Genomic DNA, 12,717 nt, shown 5'->3' on the forward strand with positions numbered 1-12,717 from the left:
TTATCTTCACAATAATTCATCCATAAAATTCCCTTTTACTATTAGAACAATAGGTTTACTTAGAAAAAACCATAGATACAAGTGGTTTAATTGAAGTTTCACTAGTCTTACCAAAAGCAGTAGGAAAGACCCCAAGTTGTAATCCTTTCTTTCTTTTGTGCTTCTTACAAGTGCATTTATAACATCTTTGACATGTTGCCATTCAATTTTAAGACCCATTTCAGCAAATTGACATTCCAACATATCATTTAGCTTCTCTTGCAAATTATAATTTGTAACATGTAAAAAAATCTCAATTTTTTGGGATTTAAGAGCATGCTACTCTACAATATTCGACCTCTCAAATCTACTTTGAAACTCTTGAACCAATTCCATAGCTAGGAGTCCTTTATTTGGATTCATGTCCCACTCTTGAAATGTCATGTGAGTAACTGAATTGGCATCTTCTATGTTAAATTCCTCTCTAAATACCTTCTTAAACTCATGCCACTCAATAACTTGCACATATAATTTTGTAATCCATGCCCTTAATTCCTACATAGTGAGTCACACAAAATATTGTCTCCATGCAATTTGAGCCACCCCATAGAATTCCATCTTCAATGCATAAAAATACAAATGTGCTGATACATTCCAACGATTAAACAGTTTTATCTCCTACTCTACAACTTACAAATCCTTTACCACAATCGACTCTAATTTGGCATAATCACACATCCTTTGTTGGTATTGTTGTTATCGTAGTTGTGCCTACAAAATCCTATTCATATTCTACATCAACTATTGAATAACATTACCTGAACCCAATCCTGATGTATCTTCCATGTTACACCTTGTCAATGGCTTTCACATCGGGTTCATTAAATGTCGAGGGATAAAAGGATGAAAGCTAGAACCATGATTATTTTTGAAACAAGGGTGAGAGTAGTGGTTGAAGAGAAAAAGAATAGAGAAAGAAGGAATATCTCACACCAAATGGTGTCAAAAGCCAATCCTTTGTATTTCTATGAGGTGCAAAATTTTCTTATCAAATCAACCCTTTCTGTGAGACAATTGATCAACTCAAAACCAATTTTTTAACCTAAACCCTGACCCCCAATAAGAAAAGATTGAAATTTTGATGTACATAGACTTATTCAATAGGAAAAAGTATCAAAACTCAATACAAACGCATGAATTTTTTATCGGGAAGTCCAATACCATCACTCAAAAGCAATATCAATTGGTAGACATGGGTAAAGATGCATCAAACCCTGTATGGTCCTAATTTTTGTACTTCAACCCTATTTTTAATGTGTATTACAACAACATGTAAATACTTATAAGTTGCTACGAAATCTTACAAAGCTATGTCTTTGTTAGGTACAAAGCATCCCTATTCATTGGAACCAATACAGCCTGATTTTTTATTGTTCATTAAAGTAGTAACGAAAGACTCAAATATTGTTTCAAACCCTCCCAATATTAAGTCTTTGATAAGTACAAAGCATTTCCTACTAGTGGAGAGTAGGATCCTTTGCATAGATGGAGCCAACACTAAATCTCTATGGACAATGAGTTGCCCTATTCTCTTTCCTATAAATCCCTATTCTAGATAGCATATAGATGACCAAGAACTCACCTCTCTCCTCTCAAGATACACAACAGCTCACCTTCATGTTGAATCTCTATCTCCTTATCTTCTCTTTCCCTTTTAATGCTCTATCTCTACCTCTTTCTATCCACGACTAGAATAGCCCTCCATCTAGCAAAAATGCACTTGTTTTCTCCACACTTGCCCATAAAACTCAAATTTACTCCACTTTCCCCCCTTTGCCAAGTTTTGATAAGTTGCCCCTCCCAAGTCCTACATTATGTCGCTTGTAGCCTTGACTTACCAAGTCTCCATTTTGACTTATCCACATAGATGACTGCCAAACACTTAAGACTTTGTATAACCTAAGTCAATGCTCTGAATAAATTCTCCCATAAGCCTATCTCCTCATGTCCAATAGGCAAAGCATAAAACTTCACAAGGTATAGGTAATCATTCTCTTTCAAAGCTTAGACCAAACTTCTCATGACAACGCATGTGCACACACACACACACACACACACACACACACAAAGAGAAAAAATTGCATAAATCATATATTCATGTGCATCAATGCCTTTTTAAAACTTATAACTTACCAATACAATGTTGTACACCCTTTTCCTTCATTAATTATATTTTTTTCCAATATATTAAGATCACCCTCTTCCCTAAGACATTTTTGTAACTTTCATAAATCAAAATCTTTTAAATTTTGAGCTCATGTGATATGCAAATATCTTAATGACTCCATGAGTATCTTGGGACTCAATAGCTATACATGTGTGCTATTTGATCATTCTTCTTTTGTTCTTTGATATACAACAATTGATATTCTTACATACATCATAAACAGAAAAAAGCATAAAAGCAATCTACAAATGCAAGGTGCACTATTCTACCAATCATCATAGTACCAAATGCGTGTACATGTGTAAACCATCATCTCCTTCAATCTAGCGAGAAATAAAACTCTTATATATAAGAATGACCATTTTCTTAAAAATGAATGAATACCAATTGTGCCAAAATTACTACAAGATCATATATTTAAATCATGCAATGTGGTACCTTGTATGCTCCTTGTATAGCACAAGACAATTATGGGTGGATAATTTGACCTAAGTCCATGCGCTCAAAAGTGTCATGTAAGATAATAACATCATGAACATGTATAAAGCATTGCAAGGAATCTACTTGACCTTGAGTGTATATATTCAAAAGTGTCATATCATAATTGGAATCATGAATATGTATAAAAAATTTCCAAAGAAACTATGATTGTCCTCAAGCTTTGTGCTAGTGCATTTTGAAAAGAAGCAACCTATCAACTTAGTGGCCAACATAGACATTATAATCCACCAAAACTCATTAATCTAGAAGTCCTAACTCCACTTAATTGGAAGTCAAACTCTACCCATATACACAATTTTTGAGAGTGAAATAAGATTTGACTTAGGTTTAATGATTAAAAACTATACCAAAGTAGATATTTGTTTGTTATGGAAGTTTAGAAAACCTCGCAGCTTGTCTCCTATCAAAGGTGCAAGTCATGTTGAGTTGACTACTTGTCCTCCTTTATTTGCTTTTTGGGAAAAGGCAAAAGACAAAAATGTTTTGACTAGCTCACTCATTAGGTTTAAAGGAGGGCCCCAAAAATTCTTTTACAAAGCAGTGATCCATGAGCTTATAAATGGATATAACTATCATATGCCATCATTATAAACTTGATATGTTAATTCTACAAGTCTATTTCCATTTCTTCATGTCAATGAGCCTCTCAAGAACAAAGATGTTTTCTTTGTGCATATCAATGATGTCATCCTTTCCTTTGATATTAGACTTTCCTTTTTTACAATATATGATCTACTATTTTCTTCATTTTTGAGTTCTTCCAACTTTTGAATACTTTGAACCCTCAAGAACTTTATGTTTAAAGTACCATCCTTTCTATGTGGCATATGAGAGAAAATTGTTGCATTATGTAATTATTATGAAAGCCCAATATATGGGCCCTAAATCAAATTGTATAAACCACATCCTTTTTGGGACAAGGGAAGCTTATACTATAGTGTGTGGAAGCATACTCCAACATGCAAAAGTATCCTCCAGAATGAGTTGAAAATATATTTTACATAAGATGAAAGACACATAGTATGTGAGATTGAAATATATCATGTATGTGAAACCACTTTTTCTAGTGTAAGAGATATTGAGAAAGAACCATAAAATTCCTTCTTGTTAGTATATGAAAGGATCACACATTCTTTGTCTGCTATTTGAGACATCTTCCTCTAGTATATGAGATGAGAAGATATACTAACATGTTATCCCATTATAATCTCATTATAATGATAATAGTAACAAAAATTATGAGACCTCAACTTCCTCTACTATATGAGATGAACATATATCTTAGACTCTTCTTGAAATAAGATACCATGCATTCTCCCTCTAGTGTGTGAGACCTATTCATCTAGTACATGATATAAAAGGACAACACATATTCTTTCTTATTAGGGTAAACTAACCATATGAAACTTCCTATTGTGGTAGTAGATGTGACCAATAGTACCTTTGAGAGGTAAGTGATGTCAAGGAGGATGGGAGGGGATAATATGAGAGGCTTGTGTGAAGATCTATGGGATATTGATGATAGCAAGGGGAGGAGGGGGGTGTAGTAGTATTTAACATATAGTTTCCCCTAGAGAGGACAGAATGACTGGAACTTCTAGTGCTACTAGTACTTATGGCATGAAAATGTAACATGCATTATTCCTCTTACACTAAGTGTTTATATACTTCCTACAAGTCTAAGTGTGTAAGACCTTTTCTAAATGGGAATGGGGTTTGGGACATAAGATGGAAGGTTATTATATAGTCTTTATCTAATTAGAGTAGCATCCAGATTTTGAATTTGTGAGAGGTTATGGAAGGAGACGAAAGGTTGTCATATAGTCTCGATCCTTTAATTGGACTAGCATCTTAAACTTTGTGTTGTGGGAGGTTATGATATGAGATGGAGGTCATCATATTGTACTAGTCTTCATCTAATTAGACTAGTGTCTCAAACTTTGTGCTACGGGAAGGAGCATGTGAGATGAAAGGTAACATATGGTCTTCCTCTTAGATCAAGTTATCATGTAACCTTCCTCTAATTGGGCTACATGTGCCTCGAACTTGTTGTTGTGGGAGAAGTATATATGAGATGGAAAGGCAAAACATGTTCTTTCTCTTAGTGTAGGGTATGAGAGTTCTTACTCTGGTCTTCCTCTTACGACAAGAAGAAGGAAAAGAAGACTAGAGTAGTGTAGGAGACTTGTTATTGGAGTAGTGTAGGAGACTTGTTATTGTGGGAGTAGGTGATCATTAGGGCTGAGAGCTGGGTATTAAGCGATGGCATCGAGGAGGCCGGCGCGATTAGAGGGTGGTATTATCATGACGAGAGGATCAGGGATGGCGATGGTGAGGGCGTTATACTCATGGGGGACGATGATCGTATGGGTGATATTGCTCATGATGAATACGAGCTGTATGGTGGCGAGGGTGAGGGGGGAAGGGGGGTGCAGCCAGGAGGACATGGCGAAGGTGCGGGGGCAGCTGGCGCCGTGCCTGCAGCAGTTTTACGTGCCGGCGGCGTTCGCCATCCCGCAGGAGGCGTCGTGCTGCGCCAACTCCACGTCGGCGTGCTGCCACGGGCTCCGGGCGTCGCTGCCGCTGGGCGACGACTGCATCTGCGACTTCATGATGGAGTCCCTCGACCAGCTCCTCCGCGCCGACAAGCCCTTCCTCTTCGACGTCCCCTCGGCCCTCGCCCTCCTCTCCTCCCAGTGCAGCGTCGACTTCGGCCTCTCCTCCGGCAGACAATGTGGCAATCGTAAGTGATCCCATAATCATCACCCCACAAACAAGAGAGTGTGCAGTGGGTTAATTAATAAGGCACGCCACTTACCACTAGGGTAGCCACTTGACTTCACAAACACACATACACAACTCATTCAAGCATCTCCTTATAAAAGCTATTTATCTCTTTGAAAATTTTTCTCTTAATTAACTTGAGTTCAGTGGGCTACTTCCAAGGGAAGAATATTTATAATGAAAAGGCCATGCTCTTGTGCATGTTGATTTAGCCTTATTTTCTTAGTACACTTGCTTATATTGAGTGTGTTCCCATTGCGCACTTTAACATTACAGCAAGAACATTTCATAGTCTTGCAATGTAAGTTATAGCTGCATGGGCTATGTTGAATTAAATCTATGCAAAAAGAGTGTGATTCGACTCCTAGGTCACAAAATATTCTAGATCTATGTGTCACTATTGAGCACAAAACTCTGAATGGCATAAGAATATATTTTGTTTACACTCACTAAAGACCTATTGTATACTTGCACCATGCATGCATCAACATATGTTCTAATTCAATCATTATACTTGTTCTTTGTTGTTTAACTAATCATACACATAATTCTTCTTCATTTTAAAAAAAAGCATTGCCCTCAACAACAAGCCTTTTTACAAAAGTCATAAAATCAAGTATCTATCACTTTTCATATCTGCCTTTTGAGCCATTTCTTTGCACTTAGGTGAATCAATGTACCAAATCATGGAAATTTTCTCACCTTTTACAACACAATTTAACAAAGTATTTACTTGGCAATCTACAGCTTGTTACAAAGAAAGCATGCATGGTTAAAGGGAGCTTTTTCCTAGATTCTTCTTCACATTAGTTTAAGAATGCTTAGCTTTTCAATCTTGCTAATGTATCACATTTTCAATGCAGGTATCACGCCTTAAGGGTTGTTATGGTGTGTCAAGACTCTCTAACCACCTAGTTATGGGGCATCTCATGTTTTTTGGCACAATAATTATTGCTTCACACCTTCATTAGTGAAGGTTTTTGATGGACTTTCATGTATAAAGATTCTAATATGGTATCCTACTCACTCATATAAAGATTATACAGTATCGTAGTTGCTCAAGTAGTTATTGAGATGAATGTAGAACTCGTATTTATGGATCCATCTCATGTATTTTGAACAAGGATACACGGTTATAACATAGCATATGTCCTCTTATTCTCTCTCTCTCTCTCTCTCTCTCTCTCTCTCTCTCTCTCTCTCTCTCTCTCTCTCTCTCTCTCTCTCTCTCTCTCTCTTATTCTCTCTCTCTCTCTCCCTCCCTCTCTCTCTCTCTCTCTCTCTCTCTCTCTCTCTCTCTCTCTCTCTCTCTTATTCTCTCTCTCTCTCTCCCTCCCTCTCTCTCTCTCTCTCTCTCTCTCTCTCTCTCTCTCTCTCTCTCTCTCTCTCTCTCTCTCTCTCTCTCTCTCTCTCTCTCTCTCTCTCTCTCTCTCTCTCTCTCTCTCTCTCTCTCTCTCTCTCTCTCTCTCATGAATCAATTGACGGCTACTATCAAATTAACAAGCCATTATCTTTTTCCATTGTTATAGATTAATAATGTTTTGTTCACATATTCACATCACTATAGAAAATAACCGTGCAAAGATTAGTGTCTTGCTCATTGTATATGTTTCTTTCTAACTTGTTAGACACTAAAAAATGTTGAAAATATTACTAGTTTGCTTGCATTTACTAAGAGGCTCCATGTCTTTTGTAGTTGTCTATTGCATTATTCTAATTAATATGGTGTTCAATTCACACGAGTTAAGCATGCATTCTTAGAGCCCCTTCTCATGTAGGGCGGCTTTCAAGGGAAAACAAGAATTCTGAGAATGCAACACAATCTTTATGGTGTGACTACAAAAAGCACAAACCAAATGCAAGGAAATAAATGAAGAAATGCCAAAAAAATTTACCATAAGCCTTGTTGCCATTACACTATAGGGTTGCAAGATATTAACACTAAATTATTTCTTTACATTTTTGAAGGAACCAAGGAAAACCTTTAGCACTTTGAAAATCTCAATCCCCTAACACCATCATATGACATCTAAGTAGTGGCATTTGCAACCTACATTTTTCTATACATAGGCTGAGAAGGGGCTGTCTCATGTATTAATTCACACATTCTAGCTTTACTCATACAAATGGCCTTAGTAGCTTAATGTCCCTTACTCCACTATAGGTGATCTTTCCTAACTAGTATACACACACAAATGCTAGGACTTTGTCTTAATGCATACACATCTATACTTATGTGACATTCATAAAATGGTCCATGAACCTCTAAAGATGTTGAAGTTTACCCTCACTTCAGAGCATCAAGATTGTATCGAGGGTCCTTAAAATTACTTTTTGCTCTTAAAAGTAACTCTCATGGCTATGTCAACTTTCCTATATGGCTACATGATCTTTTCTACAATTTGATGAAGCACAACAAACTTCTAAATAAAGAGAGGTGAGAAGCAATGGCAATTTAGACACTCTCATCCTTAGGCAACTTCCTTAGGCAAACTTAGCCTCATAGCTAGGTATTGTTTCTCATATCCCAAGCTACCAAGTCCTCCTCTTGAGTCTAGCATCTCTCACTCTATTTCCTCCTTTTCCATACCACTAAAAACGCGTGCAAGATAGGTTTGGAGATACATTTTGCTATGTGCCTCACTTTTTACCAACTAAAGGGAATTGTTTGTCAATCATATAGTTCAATGCTTATTAGAGGGGTCCTTTTACATTGTAAATAGAATAAAAGTCATCAATAACCAATGAGCTATAGGACGATAGAAGATAAGTGGAAATTTAATGCAATGGCCGCCTACACTATGGCCTACTTCCCCCAATTTAAGGTGGTTACATACAACTCCAAATGGTTGGGGTAGCGCTCGGGGGGTGCACCTTATAGAATATGTAAGATACCACATGAGTTCAAAAGAAAGGGAATTTTGTTTAATAGAACTTACAGGATTATATTTACAAAAGGGATGTTTTAATTACAATCTGAAAAAAAATTGTAAGTTTAGTAAAGTAAAAGGGGTTATTTTATAACATGATATCATGTAAATAAATGGTATTTCTTAATACCCTTTCAACACACATCATATAGATGATTTCTTATAGGTGCACCCCGAGGGGTTGTGTAGCAACAACTATCTACACTATCCTTTATACATATTCCATGGTTGCATTAAAGGTGGTTGGCCCACTACAAAGTTTGAGCAAAGAGCTACCACATGGTGCATACCTCTATATTGTCTCACGCCTACTATATTTCTATGGGTGATTTTTGGTCAACTAAAATGAAAATGATCTAGTGAAGTGCTACTACTTGGTGTGTCTTTCTACAAACTAAAGGGCCTTACATATTGCATGTGACACATATGGAGAAAATGGCAAACATGTGCAAATTCTTACATTATGAAATATTTAAAAAATTATATGCAAAGTTGGTGCCAATAGCAAGGGTGTAGTTAGTGAAGGTATTCTATTCTAAAGGTCATTGGTTCAATTTCCATTGTGAACACATATTTGGAGCTACTTTTCCTTGGGTAGGGGATCTAGGTAGGACAAGCAACCATCCACTCTAGGATTTCCTTATCCAATTTGGGTTTGAACATGTCCTTGGACTTTCATGAGAAGATGATGTTCCTAGACTTTCGAGAGAAGACAACATTCATGTAGTGATTAAGGGCCCTAATGCATAAAGAATGATCACCACTCAAATTTCTCTCCTTGTCTCATCTTATAAAAATGAAAGTTTATGCAAAAGGATTTCATCAAATCACCCTTGATAATGGAAGGGGAAACTATTAAAGACCATAGTACTAGCCCCTTCATTATAGTAGTAGGTCCCATGTTGGGCTCTAGGCATGCATGTGCAACCAATTAATTGAAAAACAAATAAAAGAGAAGATAACTAGGAAGTCCTTTAAACTTGTGAAAATTTGTTTCTTCTTCTTGTTCCTCTCTCTCTCTCTCTCTCTCTCTCTCTCTCTCTCTCTCTCTCTCTCTCTCTCTCTCTCTCTCTCTCTCTCTCTCTCTCTCTCTCTCTCTCTCTCTCTCTCTCTCTCTCTCTCTCTCTCTCTCTCTCTCTCTCTCTCTCTCTCTCTCTCTCTCTCTCTCTCTCTCTCTCTCTCTCTCTCTCTTTGTGTGTGTGTGTGTTATGATCCTAGGTGAAGTCCTTAACAACCATGTCCAAGCCATTTTCTTCTAAAAACTAATATTCTTGAGGGAAATGAAATAATGATTATATTTTAAACACAAATTATTTCTCATATCAATGATTCTACCAATGTCATAACATGTTATAGGTAATGCCATAGGTTATTTAGGTGGTGTATTTGAGATTACTTGGGTTACTTGTGCAAATCATACTTGGAATTTTCCAAAACATGATATGACCATTCATTCAACCAATCTTATGGAAGAAAATCTTGTGAAATTTGACTAGTAGCTCCATCTTACTCTTAAGTTGTTCCAGTAAATGCCAAAATAAATATTTGAGTAATGTTTTTAACTTTCTTTGATAATTGAGAGGATCCAAACTCCTATTTTCACACATTATCAAACTTCCTAGGTGTGTACCTTAATGTTTCCAATTCTTTACCACCCCAACTACTCAAATATAAAGTACTAGATCACTACTTCAACCTTTATTGTGCTTAAGCATTATGGTGCTTGTAAGACTAACAAATCTCTAGAACCTATAAAGCAAGCAAGAAGTACACCCATTGGAAAGGTGAGCAACAAAGAGTCTGTCACATCTATGTTTACTAGCATGGTAAGTATGACTTATTGTGCTTAATCTTTATGGTGCTTGTAAGACTAACAAATATCTAGAACCTCTAAAGCAAGCAAGAAGTACACCCATTGGAAAAGTGAGCAACAAAGAATCGGTCACATCTAAGCTTGCTAGCATGGTAACTATGACTTTCCTAATTACTATTCTTTAGAAACTAGAAAGTGTAGCTAGAAAAGCTTTAGTAGACTCTCTAAAGTGAATAGATGCACCATGTTTTCTTCATAAATGACGAGTGGCACTAACTAAAGGGACATCTCAACATCTAAAGACTAATAGTTCTCCAATGCATTAGCAACCACATCTAGAGTAGGTAGCATGCACAAAGTTTGTTTCCCAACTAGTTATGCCAAGAGTGACCCATGTTGATAATTATTATGATGAAAGCACTACCTATCCTATAGATTTTGCAACAAGAAGGAATCTAAATCCTAGTTTCTAACCTATAAAACCATCACATCCCTTATACATGCAAACAAGGAGAGTGATATTGGATATCTCCTTGTAGTGCATTTTTTTAATACCATATTCAATGTTTAGCCCTTGTTAGACTCATTGGATTTGTAATGACCAGATCTTCTAAGCCAAAACTTATCCTTTGCATAAATCCTCTCTTAGTCTAGTGTTGGTGAGCTCTATAATGACCATATCTTCTAAGCCAAAACTTGTGCTCTACATAAATTCTCTCTTACTATAGTTTTGATGATCCACACCTATATTTTAGAATCCTTTGGAAGAGTTAGACTATACAAAGGAGGTGCTATTGAAATCGGAAAAAAGAAACTCTTTTTCTTCAATCTCAAATCCTTAATATATATTATTCATATAAATTATCAATTACCTTTTGCAAGATCAAATAAAGCTCTTGCAAAAGGTTCCTCCCTCATGAGAGAAAGTAATTATGCAAATTCAATGCAATATGAAATACATACATACATACATACATACATAAGCACATAAAAAGTTTTAGTGGGTACCTAGTTTACCCTGATTCCTAATTATCTTTACTAAAGCATGATTGTACAATAATTGCATAAACAATGGGTATTTGTTTGCATGCCTAAGGATAGATACATCCTTCCTTCCAAAGAAAATATAGATACCTTTACTACCATTCAAGTATCTCATGATACTCTTCACTAGTTCCCAATGCTTCTTGTGAGGGTGACATAAACCGACTAACTACTTCCACTGCATAAGCAATATTTATACATGTAGCAACCATAGCATACACCAAGATACCAACCATGGTTGCATTAAGTACCTTAGGCATTTCAACCATCCACTCACCTAAATTAGAGTTTTTCTTTTGGCTAACTTTCAAATATGAAGGCCTCAGTGGTTGTAGCATATTCAACCTCACATATAGATAAGGTTGTAAGTGGCTGCAATGAGAGACCCATGAGACTGCACCTCTTTTGAATGTGAAGATAAAACCTACCATAGACTTCCTAGAGTTCATAGTCCCTATGAAACTAGCATCTACATGCCCAAGGATAGATACATCCTTCATTCCAAAGCTTGCATTCAAGTATTTCACGTGCGAGCCATCACCCTCCTCCCCTCATCATTCATGATGATGGCTCATGACCTATCATCGACAAGATAAGCATATCCCTCTGGGGTATGCCTAAGATGGGTCCTCTCCCACTTGTGTCCACGCTCCTAGGCATATCCAGGAGACCCCTGTACATCTGGTGTACTGACCAGGGTAGTATCTATTGGAGTAACACCCATAGGGGTGCCACTTGTAGACGGCTGAGCAAAAGCCGAAGTAACTGGAGTAGAAGTCCCCACAGGTGTGACAAATCCTGGAGGTGACACAACTCCAATAGAACGACGAGATGGAGACACCGTGTTCGTATCTCCACAGCATCCACCTGAGCCACGCTCCCTGGAACCGCCACGAGAGCAAGGAGTTGCACCTGTATCCTGTGCTGACTGCGGGGTCACTGCCTCCATATCTCTACAGCATCCCTCAGACCCTGAAGCACTCCTTTCCTCTGGCCCAAGTCTGCAATGTCGACCTTGTATGCTCGAAGCCGAAGCATCTGATCGCGTCGAAGTAGATCTAGTAGAGTGGCCTGACAATGTCTGAGACAGCTCCTGGTCTGCCATGTCTCTGAATCTCGCCATCTCATCTGGAGACATGCGCGTGAAGATATCATGCAACTCCTCATCGCTCATCCCTCGACTCATCCTGAAAAGGTCACCTACATAGACAAAAAATGATGTTAGCACAATCAATTTAAATCATACAAAGCACGATAATATAAATCCTAAAAAAATGATCTCACTTAAAATGCATATCTTATGTATCCTTATAAGTGATTAGTCAACGAATTGAGTAAGTGGATGGTCCAAGTATGAAGTATCATATGGTCCCATGTCAATCTCCTGACACAACTCCGCATACACTAGAAGGTCAATAGACATGTCACCACAAAAGAAT

At 37.3% G+C, this 12,717-nt stretch overlaps 1 protein-coding gene across 1 annotated transcript; it reads left to right on the forward strand.

Moving 5' to 3' along the window:
- Positions 1–4,868: 4,868 nt before the first annotated feature.
- Positions 4,869–6,515, forward strand: LOC148034800 (uncharacterized). The gene is made up of 2 exons (XM_087680569.1): positions 4,869–5,450; positions 6,355–6,515. Exons 1-2 carry the CDS (start codon positions 5,056–5,058, stop codon positions 6,404–6,406), a joined length of 447 nt encoding a protein of 148 aa, XP_087536695.1. The 5' UTR covers positions 4,869–5,055; the 3' UTR covers positions 6,407–6,515.
- The last annotated feature ends 6,202 nt before the right edge of the window (positions 6,516–12,717 follow it).

The sequence above is a fragment of the Lygodium microphyllum genome, chromosome 6 (genome assembly GCF_053477565.2).
Source record: "Lygodium microphyllum isolate KBCC chromosome 6, Lygodium_microphyllum_v1.1.10, whole genome shotgun sequence".
NCBI lineage: Eukaryota > Viridiplantae > Streptophyta > Polypodiopsida > Schizaeales > Lygodiaceae > Lygodium > Lygodium microphyllum.